Below are 19,111 nucleotides of genomic sequence, written 5' to 3' on the forward strand. Positions count from 1 at the left end.
CCTCTCCTGCTGGTTATCTCGTAATGTGGTCCCAGAATAAACCCACAGAAAATCAGAAATCTGTGTGGGGCCCTTGCACACTTTTTACAGAGAATTGGCATTCTAAAAACCTGGGTTTGGGGCTTGACCCTTGAAGGAGTTTTCTAGGGAGAAGGAAAGAGGTCCCTTTCATTGGGGGCTGAACTGCAGAAGAGACCACTTCTCAAGGTGTTGTTCATGAAGAAACCGAGTCCTAGCAGGCAGCCAGCTCAACCTGAGACCCTGATGGGTGTGCTTCCGAGAAAGCCACATGGGGTTGAGCTGCCCATGGGAATATGGCATCAGGTGCAGGAGAGAGGGGTGCATGGAGGACATTCAGACTGCACCAAGAGATTCCAGTGATTTGAGCCAATCCCACGTGAGAGGCATGTGGACAAACGTGAGCATCCTCCTCTCCTTGTCCCTGGTTAACTCCCGCTCAGCCTCTCAGCCACAGCTCAGGTGTCACCTCCTTCAAGTGGCCTCTGCTGCCCACCCCACCTGTGTTGGTGTCCCCTCTCTGTCCCCAGAGTGTCTGTATCAGCTGCTTTCCTGTGTTCACCATGCTGGAATCATTTATAGATATGTCTGTCCCTCTGACTGCATCTGGTCCAGCTCCTTGTCCCTAAGTCTCTCCCTGGACCTTATCAAGTCTTGTTAGATGGCAAAGAGGGAGCAAGGATGGATGAGCCCAGGGAAGCATCACTGGGAAGGTGAGGGCTTGAAGGAGAGATGTTCAGTCTGATGAAAAGACTCAAGGACACTCAGGCTGGCCCGTCTTCAGTCTGGAAGAGCTATTGCCAGGCAAAGCATTAGACTTATTTCCTGAGATCCCAAGTTGGAGAGGTGAGGCCTATGGAAGGAAGCTAAAAGGAGGTAGGTTTGGATTCCACATCCGGAAGCATGGTCAGAGCTGTCCCTGGAGGTGGTGAAGTCCCCAGCTTTGGAGGTGGTGTGACCACTTGGTGGGGATTGGACCGAGGGGCTTCACACATCCTATGGGGCATGAACCAGCTAACCTTTGAGGGTACTTTCAGTCCTAAGATAATAAATACCCCATTTTCTGACTCTAAGATGCCACCATTTGTAAAGGAGAATCATTGGCTGGTAAATAGCTTCGGGAGGGGAAGAATGTAGATGGAGGAGTCTGGAAAACACAGCCCTCCTAAGCCCTCTTGTTGGCTGTGGGCCTGTTATGTCCCCATCCTGTGCATGCTTAGCCCTTTGAGGGGTCAGGCAGCTCTGCTGGGAGCTCTCCCAGCTCGGGATCAGAGGAGCCGTGCCCATACAGCAACTCCCAGCCCTTCGATACCTGGTCTGTGCCAAGCCCTCCAACAGAAGGGCAAGGTGGCTCCTGTAGACGGGGGCACCATCTGTCACCTGCCAGCCAGCCGCTGATTAGGGATGTCCCTGCGGCCAGCCTGGGCACTTGGCCACATGCCACCATGTTCCCAAGAAAGCCCTTTCTCTGGCCCACAGTGCTCTTTCTGTGCAGGGCACACTACAAGAAGCAGCTGTAAAAACACTCCTCCCACATGCCCAGGTCAGGCGCTAACTGGGTTCATCAGAGGAATTAATACTGTGGAAAAAAAAAAAAGGGAAGGAACAAATAGGACATTTAAGCAAATTATAATAAGGCATGAGCTGGGTGGGAAGCAGTGTGGGTTATGATTAAAAGCATAAGACTTGGTGTGGTACAGACCCAGTTTTGAATCCTGGCTCTGCCATTTCCTTGCTGTGGTGCTCTGGGCAAGGCACTTAACCTCTCTAATCCAGGCCTTTTCATCTATAAAATGAGGATGGTTTAGGGTATGGTGAGGATTAAATGAGGTAATGCTTGTAAGGACCTTGTCCTTAGCCACTATTATAATCACTGTCTCACTGTTTTAAAAGGCCACAGATTCCCTAAAGTGACAGGACCAGAGAAATGAGCTCTGGGTCCCACAACAAAGAGCACAGCCTTGGGAGCCAGACATCCCAGATTCCCGTCTCGGCATAGTGTGTGAACTTGAGCATCACTTTGCTACTCTGAGCCTCAGTTTCCACATCTGTAAAATGGGGATAATGATGCCTACTTCTCTAGTTTGTACATAGGCCAACACAGTACCTGGCACAGAATAGGTGCCCCTCTCCCCCAGCATTCATTTTCCTATCCCACTGGAGTTTAAAACAAAGGATGTCAAGACCAAATTTTGAAGGACTAGGGAAAGTAAAAGTTTATGATGATTTTATACACACATCCACCCACAGATACTGCCCAGGACTTACATTTTGTAGAACACATTTTAGCTCTGAAATATTTATGGGCCCTTTTGACACACAAAGAACTAAAAATATCACCGTGTGCTTATGTTAAGGAAAACTTATAAAACTTTAGTCCAGTAGGAATTCAGTCAATTTCCTGGTTCGTCTCTGGCTGATTCTGAGGTTGCGAGGAAACCCCGGGTGGTAACAGCCCCCGTGTCTCCGAGGGCTTTGGCAGGGGCAGGGGTTACTCGGCAGCGCCATATGTCTGTTCGAATGCCCCTGCCGGCAGTCCAGGCCACTGCCCCTCGTAAATATCGCTGGAGCCCACGGGAAGGGCCCAAGTTCACTCTTTGAGTTTCCCTCTGCACACCAAAAGCTGTTTCCCCCATCTCCCTTCTCTCCCCAGTCCCACAACCTTGTCATTCTTCCCACCAGCTCCCGGCCCCCCCAGGTCAGGGCCTCTGAAAATCAGCTGAGGGACACGCCCCCGCTCACCCCGCATCTCCAGATCCAGGCTTTCTGCCACACGCACGTTTGCATTTTACTGTCCAGTTACCATCGTTCATGGAAATTCCTTTTTTTCTACCAAGCTGCTCACTCCTCACCTCTCAAGCTTTATCTTAAACCTTTTTGTCCCCCTGAAGTCTGGACCCCAGGAATAACTGGGCCTCTCTCTGTTCTGGGAGCTCTCACGCCTCCAACTTTCGTCCCCGCTGTGACCTAGAACAGTGTTTTTCAAACTGCAGGTTGGCAACCCATCCATAATTGTATTTTAGTAGAAGAGAATAGAAAATATCAGATTCCACCCTTGAGGAAAAGTTAGGCGTAGTCTTTGAAATTTTTGTTTTAGTTAGACGTTTGTAGATTTATACGTGTACTGGATTGTGAAGTAAATGTATGATTACTGTAGGTTAGAGAAAATGGAAAGCCATAGATCTAGACTTCTTTTCTCTCCTTACCTCTAAACCGTCCGGCCTGGCTCCCTTTTACTTGACATCCTTTGTCATGGTTTAGATGTCACTTTCTCTGGGCAGTGGTCCCTGATCATCTCTGCACCTTTGGCCTACCTGGCCTGGGCTAGGAGCCCCTGTGGTGTCCTACCCCTGCCTCTCTCCCTGTCTGACTCACCCACTGTCTAGAGACTCCAAGGAGTACCAAGCCCACTTGTCTCGTCCACTGAGGCCTCACACAAGGCTTGGAACAGCAGGGTAGGAAGGCAGTGTTGGGAGAGGAGGGGAGGCGGGAGAAGCAGGGAGGGAGGGAACCAAGGAGCCTCGTGTATTACCTACGGGCATCTTCTGCAGCACTTAGATCAGAAAAGGTCCTTAGCAATTATTTACCAAGTCAATTAACCTATGGTACTAGGTGTGCAATACTTTTCTTCAGGTTTAAACATTTTCTTCTGATTCAAACCTAGCCCCTGACATTTGGAAGCCATGTGATCTAGAGCAAATCTCTTAATCTCGTTGAGCTTGTTATCTCATTTGTAAAATGAGAAAATTTAAAATAAGAGGATAATATCTGACCTGTATAATTGTTGTAGGGATTAGAAATAACATGTACAGAATACCCTGCACGTGAGTAGGTGTTCGATTAAAAGTTGTGTTATTGTTAGTGCCTCTATCCTATCTGACATGGCACCTGATCACCATCACCACCATGTGTCTCCAGGCCTCCCCACATTCACGCACCTGTTCAAACCTTCCAGATCCATCTGAGTCCAGTTCCATGCAAAAGAAAAAAAAAAAAAAAAAATGTGGATTTTAGAATCACTGGGTTTGGGTCTCAGTGCTGTCACTTACTGTGTGAACTTGATCAACCAACTGGGTCACGTAGCCTGCTCTCTAAGACAAGAAGTAACTAGGGTTCTTGCGGGCTATGTAGAGAGCACTGAGCACAATGCTCGATACGTACATGTTTCTTCCCTGCTGTTGTCTGGGGCTCACTCTCCTTCCCCACAGACATCAAAAATGGCACCTATGTCAGCATAAGGAGACACTTGTAAAACTGCAGTTCCTGCTTTATCAAATCAAAGCATTCACTTTTGGTGATCCCTATGGCTGACACCCCCAAGAGTCGGTGAGCTGTCCCAGCAGGGCTGGTGTCCTGCTCATATCTGGGGCCCAGCGCCCAGTGCCCAGCACAAGACTAGTCTGTAACAGCTTGTAGAAATGAACTCCTCTCTGAAGGCACCTTCGTGGTGCTCGGGTCTTACCTGGAGAAAGTTGCAGCAAGTAGTAGAGGGTGTGCGTCTGGGAGAGGCGAGTTCGAGCGGCAGGTTGCTCTGCTGGCGGTGAGAGGAAGCGGAGGAAGAGTTAGGAAGGGTCAGGCTACTGGATTTCGGGGGCAGTGGGGAACCTAGAGGTCAGCAGGGTATGGAGGGGACTGCACATTGAAGCATGAACGTGTGCAGGGTGCTTCTGTCCCCCAGCATGTGGATGGGGGTGGCAGGGTCTGCGCTAGGCACCCTTCCCCAGCATCTCCCATCCTCCTGCCAGGGCCTCAGCATCACTGTATGGCAGACCCTTGCTCCAAGAGGAGCTTTTCTACACTGTCACTTCTTTCATCCCAACCTCTTCTTTCTCTATTAAATGCCAATCTGAGTGTGAACCATGACCGACCTCTCATCTGTCTAAAAAAAAGTCAATATTTACTTAATTACTCTATTAAGCCTAAAATGGAAAAAAACAAAAAGGAGGTGGGAGCAAGGCAAATGTTCTCCCTGCCTCTGCTTTGTGACCGGGAAGCCATGAGTTTGGGGACTGTGTTCTTAATAATTAGTAGTTACTGAGCCTTTGCCTCGAAGCCACTGTCTCAGTCAACAGGCACACACTGATAAGAAGACATAGTCATCCACCAATTTAACAGCCTAAAATGTGTCTCAGCCTTATTAACACATGTTTCTGAGAGAATGTTCCTTCTCTAGTTATAACTGACACCTAGCTGAAGCCTTCTGAAGTGTGCCTTTTAAAATGTGGTGTTTTCTGATGATAATAATGGCTTACACATATTGAGCACCCATTATGTATCAGGGACCATATGTACCAGGGACATATATTAACTCATTAACTCAGAACAACACTAAGAGATTGGTACTACTTTACAGATGAGGAAACTAAAGCACAGAGAGGTTAAATAACTTTCCCAAGGTCACACAGCTGCTAAGTGGTACACATACTTTAAACCCAGGCTGCCTTTTAAATTTAAGAATACATCTAAGCAATGTCTTTAATTCAATGTTAGATGTACCCAATACATATTTGCCTAAATTGAACTACCACTATTTTATATTACTTAACATTGGTAAGAAGGAATGAAGTAGCTGCCAAATAATTTTATTCATTCATTCACTCAGCAAACATTTTGTGAGCACCATGGATGCCAGGTCTGCCCTCCAGGTGCTGCAGTCAAGGGGAGAGGCAGATGTGAAAATAGACCGTCTAGTTAACTGAATATGAGGGATCAGCATGCACGAGGATGGAGAGGCCACAGAATTAATGTCCAGGAAAGTGCAAGTGGCTCAGTGAGACAGAAGCGAGACAGGCCAGATAGAGAAGAGCCTTCCGTTTTGACCAAGAAACCATAATTCATCCTGAAGGCTCCACAGCGCTGCTAGAGGGGCGTAAGCAGGGCAATGGCGTGATCCGAGCCTAGGAAACTCACCTGGCCCAGCCTATAAAGGCAGTACCGTCTGGCAGTTATACCCACATGCCGCGCTCAACCACATGGGTCAGAATTGTGGCCCCACCACCCACCCTGTAACCTTGGGCAGGATACTTAACCTCGCAATTTCTCATTTGTCATTTGCAGATAATCATAGCACCTATGTCACTAGATTGAAATGAAGATTAAAACATTATCTCATATAATAGTAAAAGTAAGCACTCAATAAGTATTAGCTACTACTGATAGCATATTGGCTATTATTATTAATACCATTATTAATATTATGAATTATTAGTGACTAGTATTAATGATGGATGACATTAATTGAGTGCTTTTATTATTATCACCATGATCATTGTCACTTGGGGAGATGGGTTGGAGGTGAAGAGCCAGAGGGCACAGAGGCGAGGCGGAGTCCCCATAAATCCTCATCCACGTTGGACCACAGCAGTGCTTTGGGTCAAAAGCCAGTACTGGGTCATGATATCAACTGAGGGAGTTATAATGAGCCTTTTTTAAAAAGTGAAAGAGAATGAAATAGGAAATAGAGTGCATTGCCCATCGTGCAGTAACTCTGGTTTTGTGAAGCTTGTTTCCATTTTATACATATAAACACACTCACATGCATAAATATGTGTATCAGGTCACAGCGTAAGATGTTTTTCAAACTACAGAGCGCAGTCAAAAGGGTTTTACAGAGTAGAAGGTATCATCACCCGTCTCTTCCTTCCCTGCGGCCCTGCCCCTCGGGCACTCAGAGGACCACCCTCTTGTCAGCCAGTGTCAGGAGGCCGAGGGTCAAGAGGGCAGAGCTCAGGGCCCTGAGTTTGGGCCCAGTAAGATGATTTGGTTTCTGTGTATCCTAAGTCACACCCCTTGTCCCAGCACTAATTTCCAGGGATACTTTGAGAATTGGGTCCCCAACAGTGTCACTTATCCATCTTGATTGGCTCTAGTTACAACCCTAAGGCACTGCAGTCTGTCTAGTAATGCTGGGTCTGCCACTAAGTCACCTTGGGCAGGAGGCTGTATGGGTCTGGGTGACTGCTGCCCCATCTGTAAAATGGGGGTGAAAATAGGTGTCTTGCATGCTTCATGGTTATTATCAGGCATCAATAAAATCACAGATGTTTGCACTCTTTGAAAATCATGGAGAACATGTAGAGGGCAGTCTACTAGGGGTCCATGATAAATCCCAAAGATACTGACTGGTAACCTCAGACATTCCCTTGCTGAGCAAAGTGGTACAGGTTTCCAGGTTGGAACACGTGGACCCATTTGATTGGGTCTAGAAAGCTCTTTAACAAGACAGATCGAGTTTGCATTGGAGCCAAGCTAAGACCTGCCCTGGAGAGGGCCTTTGGGGTCTTGGGAGGAAAGAGCACATCCTCAGGCCACAGGGATGCCTCAGATAGGCATCTATCTAATGGAAGGCAGAACTTGGAAACCACTACCCCTAAGACCAAAACTCACCCGTCAGTGTGTTTTGTTTGATTTGTAAAATATTTTGAAATTTTAAAAAATAATAAAGGACAGCATTTAAAAATCATACATTTTACATCTAAATCCAAATTTCCAGCTTGTCTTAAAAACTCACAGGACATCCTGCACTCCTATATCGCAGCATTGGCCAGCACTGAGTTCCCACTGCCCTCCTGGACAGGCCCACCCTCCCCGCCTGTCAGAGGGCCCCCTGCCCCCACCTGGCACTGACACTCCCTGCCAGCTCTGTTTATCATGAATTTTGTTCTGTTATTGTATTCTATTATCTGTATTTTGTAGAATACAAAAACAGAGGACAGTCACACAGTGGAATGTTTTGTAGACCCACATTGCTCTGCAAAGTGGCACAATGAAAGAAAGAACGGAGAAGGTTGCATCTTTCAAGAAAAACAAGAGCTCTCCTCATACGTTGTGCAGAATATTCTGCTTTCCTCCTGTGCTTATATCCTGGCTCTCATAGGGGGCTACATTTGCAACCCCATAGCCAAAGGAAGACATTTAGGAGAAAAAGCGTGCTATGATAGGTTAAAAAAATCCTGGGGTGTCAGTCTAGGGGGAAAAGGTCAAGATGGAGAAAAGAGGAGAAAGGGAGATTAGGCGTGTCTCACCAATCAGACACCCCGGCAACACCCAGACGTCTGGGGCATGTGCTGTGGCTTCCCCAGGTGCTGATGGTCCTCTGATGAGATGGACGAGACTGGAGGTGAGGGAGGGACTCTCTGATTGGCATGTAGTCAGGGCCGGCCTAGCTGGAAGGACACTTTGTGTAGTGGCAGGGAGCAGGCTCAAGGGGGCATAATAGAATACAAAAACAGACCTGGGTTCAGATCCTGGCTTTGTTGCTTACCACCTAAGTGACCTCGAAGCAGGTTCTGAACCTCAGTTTTCTCATCTGTCAGATGGGGATTGGTTGGCCCATTAGTTAAACAAATGTGTACTAGGTGCATCAGGCTCCGCCCTCAGTGCTATTGATCAGGAGTGAGCAAAACAGGTAAAGCCCCTGGTCTCATGGAGTTTACACCTTAGTGGAAGAAAATAGACAATAAGCAAGGAATTATTTAATTATCTGGTGATGATAAGTGTGGATTGGTTGTTTATACCTTGGCTCATTTCCCAGAAAGGTTGGCGACAGTAGTAACATCTGGGGACGTGTGACGATTTAATGAGATAATATATGCAAAGTGCTTATCCCAGTGCCTGAGTATAGTCATTGGTTTCAGGAATTCTTAAGGAGCCCCTGTTCTGTGTCAGGCCCTGTCCCAGCGGGGGATGTGATGGGGACAAAGACGTGATTCCTGTCTGGGGGATTAGGAAAACCAGCGTCCTCTGACCTTTGTCAGCTTCCTGATACCCATCACTGGAGGAGGCGGAGGCATCTTCTCGATGGAGTGGCAGAAAGAGACAGGATTCATCCTTAGAGGCCCTAGGTGCAGGGCCCCCTGTGCTCCTGACGCCTGTGTGGCTGTGGAGCAATACTCCTCCGCAGTATTGCAGGGTGAATCGAGGGCCGGATGGACCAGGTGTTGCCTTCGTCTGCTGGGGCCGGAGCTCACGGCCTTTCTTTGGTTTCCCCAGCTCCAGACCTCTCGGCCCTGAGTGAGGCGAGGACCCTGTTCGTGGATGTGGAGGAGCGCGGGCCGGAGGCCATGGACGTGAAGGAGAGGAAGCCGTACCGCTCGCTGACCCGGCGCCGAGACGCCGAGCGCCGCTATACCAGCTCGTCGGCGGACAGCGAGGAGGGCAAGGCCCCGCAGAAGTCCTACAGCTCCAGCGAGACCCTCAAGGCCTACGACCAGGACGCCCGCCTGGCCTATGGCGGCCGCGTCAAGGACGTGGTGCCGCAGGAGGCCGAAGAGTTCTGCCGCGCAGGTGAGGGCGGGCCGGGGGCGGGTCTTGGGCAGGTGTGCTGCAGGTGTGCACCTGCGCTGGGGGCGGGCGAGCACCAACGCGAGCGGGGTACCGCGTCAACACCAAGTCTCTGCTGTTTTGGCACCTGGGTCTGGTCAAAGCCTGCGCTGTGGTTCATTCGTTTTCGTGCTCACCCCCTCCGTTGGCATAATGAGGTGGTTGGGAGCTGCCCTCCCTGTCAGACTGCCTCGGGTGCGTTCAGAGGCGCCACTGCCTCCCCTCTAAGCCTCGGTCCTCATCTGTTAGGTGGACATGAGTAGTCTCCTCACTGCATTGAGTTGTGAGGACCGATGAAACGATGTGGTTAAGGGGTAAGCATGCTACCATCAAGTGCTGAAGAAGTCTTATTTGTTCACATATTTATTCCTTCAACAAACATATCTTAGCATCTTCTTTGTGTCCAGCATTGTCCTGACCTTGAGAGGAAGATGCTCCTGCGATGGTTAGACCTAAGAACTTAGTAATTGGGGGGCTATCCTGGCACCCTCTCCTTTACATCCTAGACACAGTAGTCACCAAAGCCTGTCCATCCTACTCGGGAATACCTTCCAAATCTGTCCCTCTTCTCCATCCTCTCTGCCTCTCTCCCAGTTCAGGCCACTGTCGTCTCTCACACAACCACCCCTTCACCCAGTGGTGCCCCCGTTGGGCCATTCTCTGCACTGCAGCCAGAGTGAAGCGTGGGAACCACTCCCCATTGTCCTTAACCTGAGCTCCTTAACCTGGCATAAGAGGGCTTTCCCCAAATTCACTTGTCTTCCTGCCTTGTTTTATCCTCTGCCCCTCCACACCCCACCACCCATGTGCCAGCCCCGCTGAACTGCTCCTTACTCCCACACCTGCTATGATGTGTGTTCCCTACCCTGGTGCCTCAGAGATGCCTGTTTTTCTGCCTGCAGAGCCGTGAGCCCTCTTTGACGCCTGGTGGGCCACTACCAGTCCCTGACAGTTCACGCAGCCCTCCCTGATTCTGCCCTGCCCACTCCCCTTCCACAGACGGGGTTATCCGGGCACTGTGCTGTGTAATTTATATACTTTTTGGCATTGTTGTTTAATCCTTACAACAACCCCAAACTGAATCATTTGCCCAAGATCACCGAGGTGAGAGGAGCAGGTCACACACACAGGCTCCCATGCAGGTTGACATGGCCTCTCCCACAGGCCTGGCTCCACTGAAAGCTGACCTGTTAGCAAGGCTGCCTCTCAGGCTTAAAAGATGGGAGGCCTTCAGCTCTTTCCCAGCTTGTGGTTAAGAACTCAAACTCTGGCATCAGACAGATCTGGATTCAAATTCTGGCTCTGCCATTGTTGCTACCCTCAGCTTCTTCAGCTGGCCAATGGGATAGCAGTGATGCCCCCTAAGAGTAGGTTGGAAAGGAGGATGAATGAGGACTGTGAATGAAGCACTTGACACGGCACCTGGCACAGAGCAGATGCTTCATAGGTGCTGCCTACTACTAATTGTCATCGCTGGGTCTCAACAAGGGGAAGGGACAAAATGGTCTCAAAGCTTGCCCCCAGCTCCTCCCTGCCCATGCTTGATAGAGCTCAGCGAGCCCTGCCAGCAGCTCAGCCTGATGCCCTCCCAGCATGTGAGGCTCCAGAAGGACCCCCTTCTTATTTTCATAAACAACAAATTAGAAGCATTCTCATCTCATAGGCAGACAGGAGCATTGCAGTTTACAAAGTATTCTCCCTTCCTTTACCTCCCTGGATCCTCAGAAATCCTGTGAGGGTAGCAGGTCATACGTGATCACCCCATGTTAAAGACAAGAACACTGAGGCCCAGGTGATATCCCAGCCCAAGTTTGCACAGCTAGATGTTGAGTGAGGTGGAATGTCAACCTGTGTCCTGGGCTCCTCAGGAAAGAGGCCAAAAGGACTTAAAGCAAACAAGCCTTGAGGACTTCTCACGTTTGATGAAATAAATCTTCTAAGCTCACACATTGGAAGGGCCAGACTGGCTCAACAGGAGCACTGAGCCCTTAGAGTTGGCCCTCACCTTGCATTTCTCCAGTCCTGGGATGTCTCGGCTTACTCATATTGATGCTGAGTCTGGCTGCTTAAAAAGGTATGCAGCACAAGCCATATGGAAATCAATGCAGCTCGGCTGTTTATTGCAAATAAATTTGATTTTTCACTTAATGTAGCAGTCATTCTTCATAATGTGTGACCAGCCTCCCTTGAGAGGGCCAGCCCAGCAGAGCAGGGATATGGGGAGGGGGGCAGGAAAGGAGCTCAGAGGGAGGCAAACCAGGTGGGCAGGGAATGTGGTGTCCAGAGATGGTGGGAAGCAGATTGAGGGGATTTAGGCTCCAATTTGGAGTTTTCTTCTACTTAGAAGGAGAGCAAAAGAAGAGGGCAGACTAGAATATGGCACAAAGGAGTGATGTTGAAAATATTTTACATCTGGTCTGGCCCAGACCCTGGCCAATCAGAATGTCTGCCTGGCCCAGACCCTGGCCAATCAGAATGTCTGCCTCGCTCAGACCCTGGCCAATCAGAATGTCTGCCTGGCCCAGACACTGGCCAATCAGAATGTCTGCCTGGCCCAGACCCTGGCCAATCAGAATGTCTGCCTGGCCGAGACACTGGCTAATCAGAATGTCTGCCTGGCCACTGAGCAGAACCCAGAGGTGCATGCACTGTGCCAGGCCTGCTAACATTAACCATATTTAACTAGGGGGCTCCTCTAGTTTGTAGGGAGGGGGTTGGAATAGGCAGAGCAGGGGCTGGGGATGCTGGGTGTGAGGAGGCTCAGACATCAGTTATTTACCAACCAGTAGGGAACCATTTCAGGACTTGAACCTCAAATGAAGGCTGTCCTACCTGCGTATCAGGCTTGGGCACCCCTCCTCCCGCTGCCGCAGCCTGGCCTCAGCAGCTTGCGTTTCAGCAGAGGCCGATTGGTCTCTCCTCTCACCTTCCCTCTCGTTTCATCCATCCTCCAAAGTACCACCAGAATGTGTCTGTTTAGTTAACTTACCAAGCACCTCCCCTGTGCCGGGTGTGCTAGATGCTGAACACAGAGCTGGCTAGCACGTTCAGGGGCACAGGGGTTATTTGGTAAAAGTGATGCAACAATTATAATCAGAAGCCATCTCTGCTGGCTTCCCGTCCGCCTCTCTGGCAGTTCCTTCTTGCTTTCCTTTGCAGGCTTGTCCTATGCCGTCCTAGCCCTTGTTGCAGGAACACTTCAAAGCTCAGGCATCCACCTTTGTGGGTACGCCGTTCTCCACATTCACTCTCATCCGCAAACCTCTCCTCTGAGCTCCCACCAAACATCCCACCCTCTGCTCTATGCTCCTGGAACACTCTCCACGGAGCTCTGCACTTTGGATTTTAACCCTTACCACATTTTTGGTTGTGTCTCTCCGGCTTGACTGTGAGCTCTGTGAAGCCAGGCAGCACGCCCTACTCGTGCCACATGTCAGTCAAGGCCCAGGGCCAGCTTGAGTTGGTTTAAGTTGTGGTGCTACCTGATTATAAGTCCCAGATCACTGGTTTAATTGGGATATGACCCTTAGTGCCTTTGTCCACCCCCTCTTCCTCATCCTCCAAAACACTCAGGGGACTATTAGAAATATGAGAGCAGCTGTCCCTGGACAGACATTGAGTTAACATTCAGGAGTAACATGGCTGTTTTCCATGCAAGTTAGTATTGCCTTTGTCACTCAAATACTAATCCCTGAGTGAACTGCCCTCACGGGAGTCTTCCCGGGCCTCAGTCCTGGGCATTGCCAGGCCTTCCCGAGCCCTCAAGAGACCTCTCAGCAGCCCAGCTTTGGCTGTGTGCTTGGCTCCCAGGGTTACTCCAAAGTCTGCTGATTCCTGTCACGGCCCTGTCTGGCATGAGCCGGCAGAAGGCAGAGCCTATTTCTCTGTGCCAAGACCCACTTTTCTCTGCCGGTCACCATCTTCTTCACTTTTATGCTCCAGGCTTTTCCGACCTGGCCAGAAGGGAGCTTCCAGTCCTAGGGGAGCCATTTGCATCTCATCAGCTAGGCTTCTGCCCTGCTCAGGAGTGCTCCTTGCTGGCAAGCCCTCCCTGGACTGCAAGAGGAGACCTGAAACCCTCCATTCAATTTAGAAGACATTTATTGAGCCCTTGCTGAGTACCAGATTTTGTTCTAGGCACAGGGATTTAGGAATGAACAAGGCGTGGTCCCTGCCCTTGTTGAGGTCATCTCCAGCAGAGGAGTCAAGCCGTTAGACAGTTCTACTCTGCAGCACGACTGGGGCCAAGGACTCTCAGAGGGAGCTGGGAGGAAGAAGCAATGACTTCTACACAGGGTGTAGGGTTAGGGGAGACTTCACAGAGGAGGTGCCATTTGAGTTTGGCCTTCCTTAAAGGATGTAGAAGATTTGGGCTGATGGGGAAGGGGCGCAAGGAGCCAGCCAGGCAGAGGAAAGGCATGGGCATGGAACACCACTGCAAGCTTAAGGCCAACAGTGAATCCTGGGGAGAGGGACCAGGCTTATGGTGGGGAGACCCCTCCTCAGCACCCTAACCAAGCTCACTTGCATTTCCTCCCAGGAGCTAACTTCACCCTGCGTGAGCTGGGGCTGGGGGAGGTGACGCCGCCTCACGGGACCCTGTACCGGACAGACATTGGCCTCCCCCACTGCGGCTACTCCCTGGGGGCCAGCTCTGATGCCGAAGTGGAGGCAGACACCGTGCTGTCCCCTGAGCACCCCGTGCGGCTCTGGGGCCGGAGCACACGGTCGGGGCGCAGCTCCTGCCTGTCCAGCCGGGCCAACTCCAACCTCACGCTCACCGACACCGAGCACGAGAACACTGAGACCGGTGAGTGGCCCGCTTGGCCTGTGCCAGGCACCTGGGTTGCCAGGCAGGGGGTTTTAATTACAGTATTGATTTTCTGCTCCACCGCTTGGGGCTCTGGTGAAGTTGGTGAAAAATTGCTTTGCTCTCAGTGGTCAAAAGTCAGAACCTCTTGCACAATGACATGAAATACCTACCCATTGGTGACATGCCAGAGATTGGGTCGCTGCTATTTCCTTCCAGATTAGGGGGACACCTAGGGGGCGAGGTTATTGCTTACAAGGTGCCTATGTGCAGGGGAGCAGAGGGGTCAGGGAGCAGTGGTAACCGGTCCCCCGCCACTTGTCCTCCATCACATCAGCTGTGTTGGTCCAGCCTGAGTGAGTCCTGCTTGTGCAGCCTCCAGCCTCCAGGCGCTCAGCAGTCCTGGGCAGTCGCCACAAGCGCTGCCCCACCCCAGTATCTTAGGCTGATCAGAGGATAGCTTCTAAACAAAAACTGTCACGTCGGGGTAACTTAAAACTTTAGGTTTTGCTCCAGCTTTCCCATGATCTCATCTGCAGATTTGGGAAAGTGCTGGCTCTGGATTCTATTCCACTCTCATCTCTGCAGCTCCTTCTTCCAAGGCCGGAGAGATGCTATGGGAGAATGATGACAGCTGGTTCACACGCCTCCTTTTTATGGTGGAGGGAAGGGAGCCTGGTTTCAGCATTTTCCTCCTGACTCTCGGGACCTTGTTGGCAGATCTCTGAGTTAGATGCAGCTCTGTGGTGAGCTAGGGGGAATCTCCCTTTCTCTGGTGATTTGTGCCACTCCGGTCTCTGGGCAGCTTTGGGAACCCAGGTCAGCAGGAGGCTCCTGCTGGAGTCTGGCAGCGAAGACTTAGGGAGAGTGGCAGAGGCCAAGAACAGCCCCTGTGCCTGGAGGAGGGCTTTTGTTTCTCGGAAGTCCACTGAGAGGGTCTGCCAGCGCTTCCACACTAGAGGGAGGTGTGGAGAGGGCAGACTGAAGGAGAACTGGAAGAGCCAAGCCAGGTGCTGGTGCCCCTACTGGTTTCCAGCTCCAAATGCAGGATCTTAGTGATTTCTGCCCAAGATTCCCTGGGACCAGGGTGGGGACCAGGTCAGAGGTGAAGGCTTAGGCAGGTCAGTCTCAGAAGAGGGTGCTCCAGCTTGGTTATGCAGGCCCTAATCCCAGATTTGGGATCAGGCAAGAGACCAGGTAAGGTCAGGATCATGTGGGGAAATTTATCTCCTTCAAGAGTCAAATGCAGCAGAGTTCCAAATGTCCATTCCGCCACCCCGCCCAGAGATCTCGGAGGTTTTCCTGGGGACCCTGTGTACCTGTCTGAGGGGTGAGGGAGCAGCAGGTCCTGGGTACTGGCTTGGCAGAGTCACCCTCCCCTGACCCCCAACCAGCCCTGTGAGGGGGCCAATGACATGGGCACCTGAGGGAGATCCCCCTCTGTGTAGTGGGAGACATCCACACTCCCTCATCCACCTTCCTACCTACATCAAAGCCGAGCCGGCAGCCCCTCCTCTCCCGGCCCCCACCGTGCACTAAACCAGAGCACCCATCTGTGGTGTGAGGCCTGTACAGAGAGAACGAGAACGGTGTCTGATTAGGAGGCAGGGAGCCTGAGTTCCATCACTGACCCAGGGTGTGTCATTGGATAAGTTAGATCCTTTCTCCAGACCTCAGTTTCCTCATCTATAAAATAAGTAGTTTAAAAGAAATCAGCATTTTCTGTGCTCTGAGAATGTTAATAGTTCTTAGATTGGGGGTGGGGAGGTTGTGCACTGTAGTCAAATAATGAAGGAAACACTGGGTTAAACAAGTTTAAGCCAGATTCTTTACTGCAGGCCTTCTCAGAGCCTTGATTGTGTTAAGTGCATGCTAATGGATAAATTACAAGGAGATATCTTAGCATTCACCAACTGATCTGACCACAGAACCATTTATTCTCAGCCTTTGATCAGACCATTGTTCTAATGAACACTTTTCGGGAATAAGTGAGCTGGATGACCTCAGTCCCTTCTAGATCTAGGAGTCTGTGATTCTAAGTGTTTACGTAAAGATGAAGGTATACAAGAGGAAGATGATAATGATAACAACATTAATAGTTAATAGCTGCTGCTGATTATGAGACCCCAAGCACAGTGCTAAGGGCTGTAGTTATAGGATCTCATTTACTCCCCCTCCAACCCTTTGAGGTATGTTTTATTATCCCCACTGCACAAAATAAGGAAACCGCAGCCCAGAGAGGTTAAGAAACCTGCATAGGTTACACAGCTAGCTAGATGGGATTTGAACTCAGGCCTGTATTACCATAAAATCTTTACTCTTGTAGCCCTAGAGATAGTGAATTTCCTCTACGTTAAAATACTTGAATTCTTTGTTCTTTTGAAGGCTTCTTCCCATGGTGACAAATTATCATTTTTCCATAAAGCCATGACAGAGTGAGTTGCATGCTGCCCACGTTATTGTACATTCCCTGAGAGCCGAATTACTGCTGAATTAAGCCTCTGTTGGGTGATAATGACATAGTCGACAAGCCTGAAAAGCTTCAGCCTTTGATAACAGGGACGGGGAGATGGCTGCCTGCTGCCCCGGGCCATGCCACCCTCTCCTTCTGGTCATCCATTCCCATGCTGGCCTCACTAGGGAAGACGAGCAGGCAAAAGAGATGGGCAGGTGAATCTTACAAGGAGCCCCTGGCCTCTGCATCCCTTCCAGCCCTGGTCTCCCCAAACCCAGACACCCCATTGGTGTCCACGCACTTGTCCACTTGTTCTCAGTTGGGAAGTTACATTAAAGGCTTTGTGATATCCGGATCTAAATAAAGACAGTGACTCTTACGACAATGGATGAGACATAGGGATGGCTGCCTTTTATCCACTGTTGAGGTTGACAGCACTCTTGTTCTTGTTCACATCATCTCCTCAACTTACAGCTGAGAAATGAGGTTCAGAGAGGCGAAGGGTGCACGGGGCTGTGTGTCCAGTTGAGCTGGAGCTAGGCCCTACACAGGAGTCTTGATTCTTTTCCAGCTCTCTCTCTCTCTTCCTCCTGACTGTCCCACTCTCCCGTCTTTCTCCCCTGCACTCCTCTCTTCCTCTTGCTTTCATCCCCCTGACACCAGCTCTTTCCTTCTTCTTTGATGAGAACTTAGATCTTACCATCAGAACAAGGCTCAATTCCACTGGACGTGTCAGCCTACACATCATGGTGTAGCCACTTTTCAGGAGTGGAGAGAAACCATGCTGAGGGCCAACCATGTGTCAAGCCACCGCACATGTGTGATTGCCTTTAATCCTCACAACAACACCATGGCATTCCCATTTCCCAGATGGGAAAACGGAGGCTCCAAAAAAGTTAACTGATGTGCCAGAGATAACACAACTGATAAGTCAGCAGGTCGGCAAAGCTCGGATCTGAACTCAGGTCTCTCTGATCCTACAGTCTGAGCCCTTTGCCTGCTTCCATTTCAGTCAGTGAGGGTATTAAACTCTTACTTGAGGCCACCAGAAATGTGCGATGAAGTTCTCAGAGATCCTTACCAGATGGGAAACACAAAGCATCACCTCCAGCAACTTGCAGCCACAGGAACATCGACTCTGCCTCCACGGCCAGCCTTGCATTAGTCAATAGTAATTGTCAACAGTATTGATAGCGGCGGAGGCTTTTGCTGAGGTCACGGTGATGCTGCATGCAGCTGCCATCAATAATAACTTTTATGGGGTCCATTAAAGCCAATTTCTGCCCCTGAAGGTTAATGTCAGCAGCTTTTATGTCACTGCTTAATATCCAAAATAAATATAGAATTGACTGGGTAATGTAAACACAAATCTTTCTCCTCAGGGCCGTCAGGCAGAGCCAGCCCTGGGGCCTCTCCTGCAGAGCGGGGCCAGCAGGAGCTGGCGCCATGCCAGGCACACAGTTGGCATTCCATAAATGTTTTTTAGAAAGCAAAGGGTACAGTTTGAGTTCCACTCCCAACCACCGGGGTCAGGTTGAGGTGTCTCTTTAGTAGACTCATTCTGTAATTTGTTCTATAACTACAGCGAGCTCCTTCAGTGTGCCAGGCATTATTCTAGAATGGAGAATCTAGAAGAAGAGCCAAGGAGGCGGAGATGTGACACCTTTGTGGCCCTGTCTGTAGTGGAGGTGGAGTAGGCAGTGTTGCAGAGAAAGAACAGTGGCTCCAGAGTCGAGTGAGGATACCTGGCCTCAAATCCTGGCCAGGCCGAGTCCCAGCTCTGAAACCTCACCTCACGTCCCTCAGCCTCAGTTTCCTCATTTCTGAAATAACATGCCCGTGGTTACCAGGGCCTGGGGAAGGGAGGCATGGGGAGTTCCTGTTTCATGGGTGCAGATTTTCAATTTGGGTTGATGAAAAAATTCTAGAGATGGATAGTGGTGATGGTTGCACCATAATGTGAATGCACTTGATGCAGCTGAATTGTACACTAAAAAATGGTTAAGAAGATTATATATGTTTTACCACAATAATAAAAAAAAAAAACACAAAAACAGCATATCATCTTCCTTCGTTGAAGTATTACTGGGAGCCTGAACTACAACACGTGTGAAGCGTCTGGTCTGTGTCGGTCTTTAATGTATGCCAGCTAGTAATATTAATTTTTTAAAGAGCTGTGGGATGACAGTAAAAGGAGCCATTTGTTTTGCCCTGAAGGTGCAATGGCTGGTTCCTTCATTGCACTCACGTTATGCACCTGGGCTAGGAGGCCACGTAGGATTTCAGCGAGCATAAGAGATCAGAGAGAGGCATTCCCAGGAGAGGCAACTGCACAACCAAGGCTTGGAGGCATGAAGAGGCATGATGGGTCTGGGGAATAGTCAGAATTGACTCCCTGCTTTAATCCCAGCAGCAAGTTGAGAAATTCATTTAGAAAAGAAACAGTGAAACAGAATCACAGTTACCCCCAAATTATCAAGCAGCCCGGGTGTCAAAAGGGAAATTAT

The 19,111-nt window shown here is 49.9% G+C and overlaps 1 protein-coding gene across 1 annotated transcript in view; it reads left to right on the top strand.

The window, feature by feature from the left end:
- The window catches only part of TENM4 (teneurin transmembrane protein 4), a 397,674-nt gene that overhangs the window by 9,110 nt on the left and 369,453 nt on the right, over positions 1 to 19,111 (top strand). The window contains 2 exon segments of the mRNA XM_058545514.1: positions 9,010 to 9,303; positions 13,880 to 14,149. Of these exon segments, the coding sequence (XP_058401497.1) occupies positions 9,010 to 9,303; positions 13,880 to 14,149 (564 nt within the window).

The sequence above is a fragment of the Diceros bicornis genome, chromosome 7 (assembly GCF_020826845.1).
Source record: "Diceros bicornis minor isolate mBicDic1 chromosome 7, mDicBic1.mat.cur, whole genome shotgun sequence".
NCBI classification, from domain to species: domain Eukaryota; kingdom Metazoa; phylum Chordata; class Mammalia; order Perissodactyla; family Rhinocerotidae; genus Diceros; species Diceros bicornis.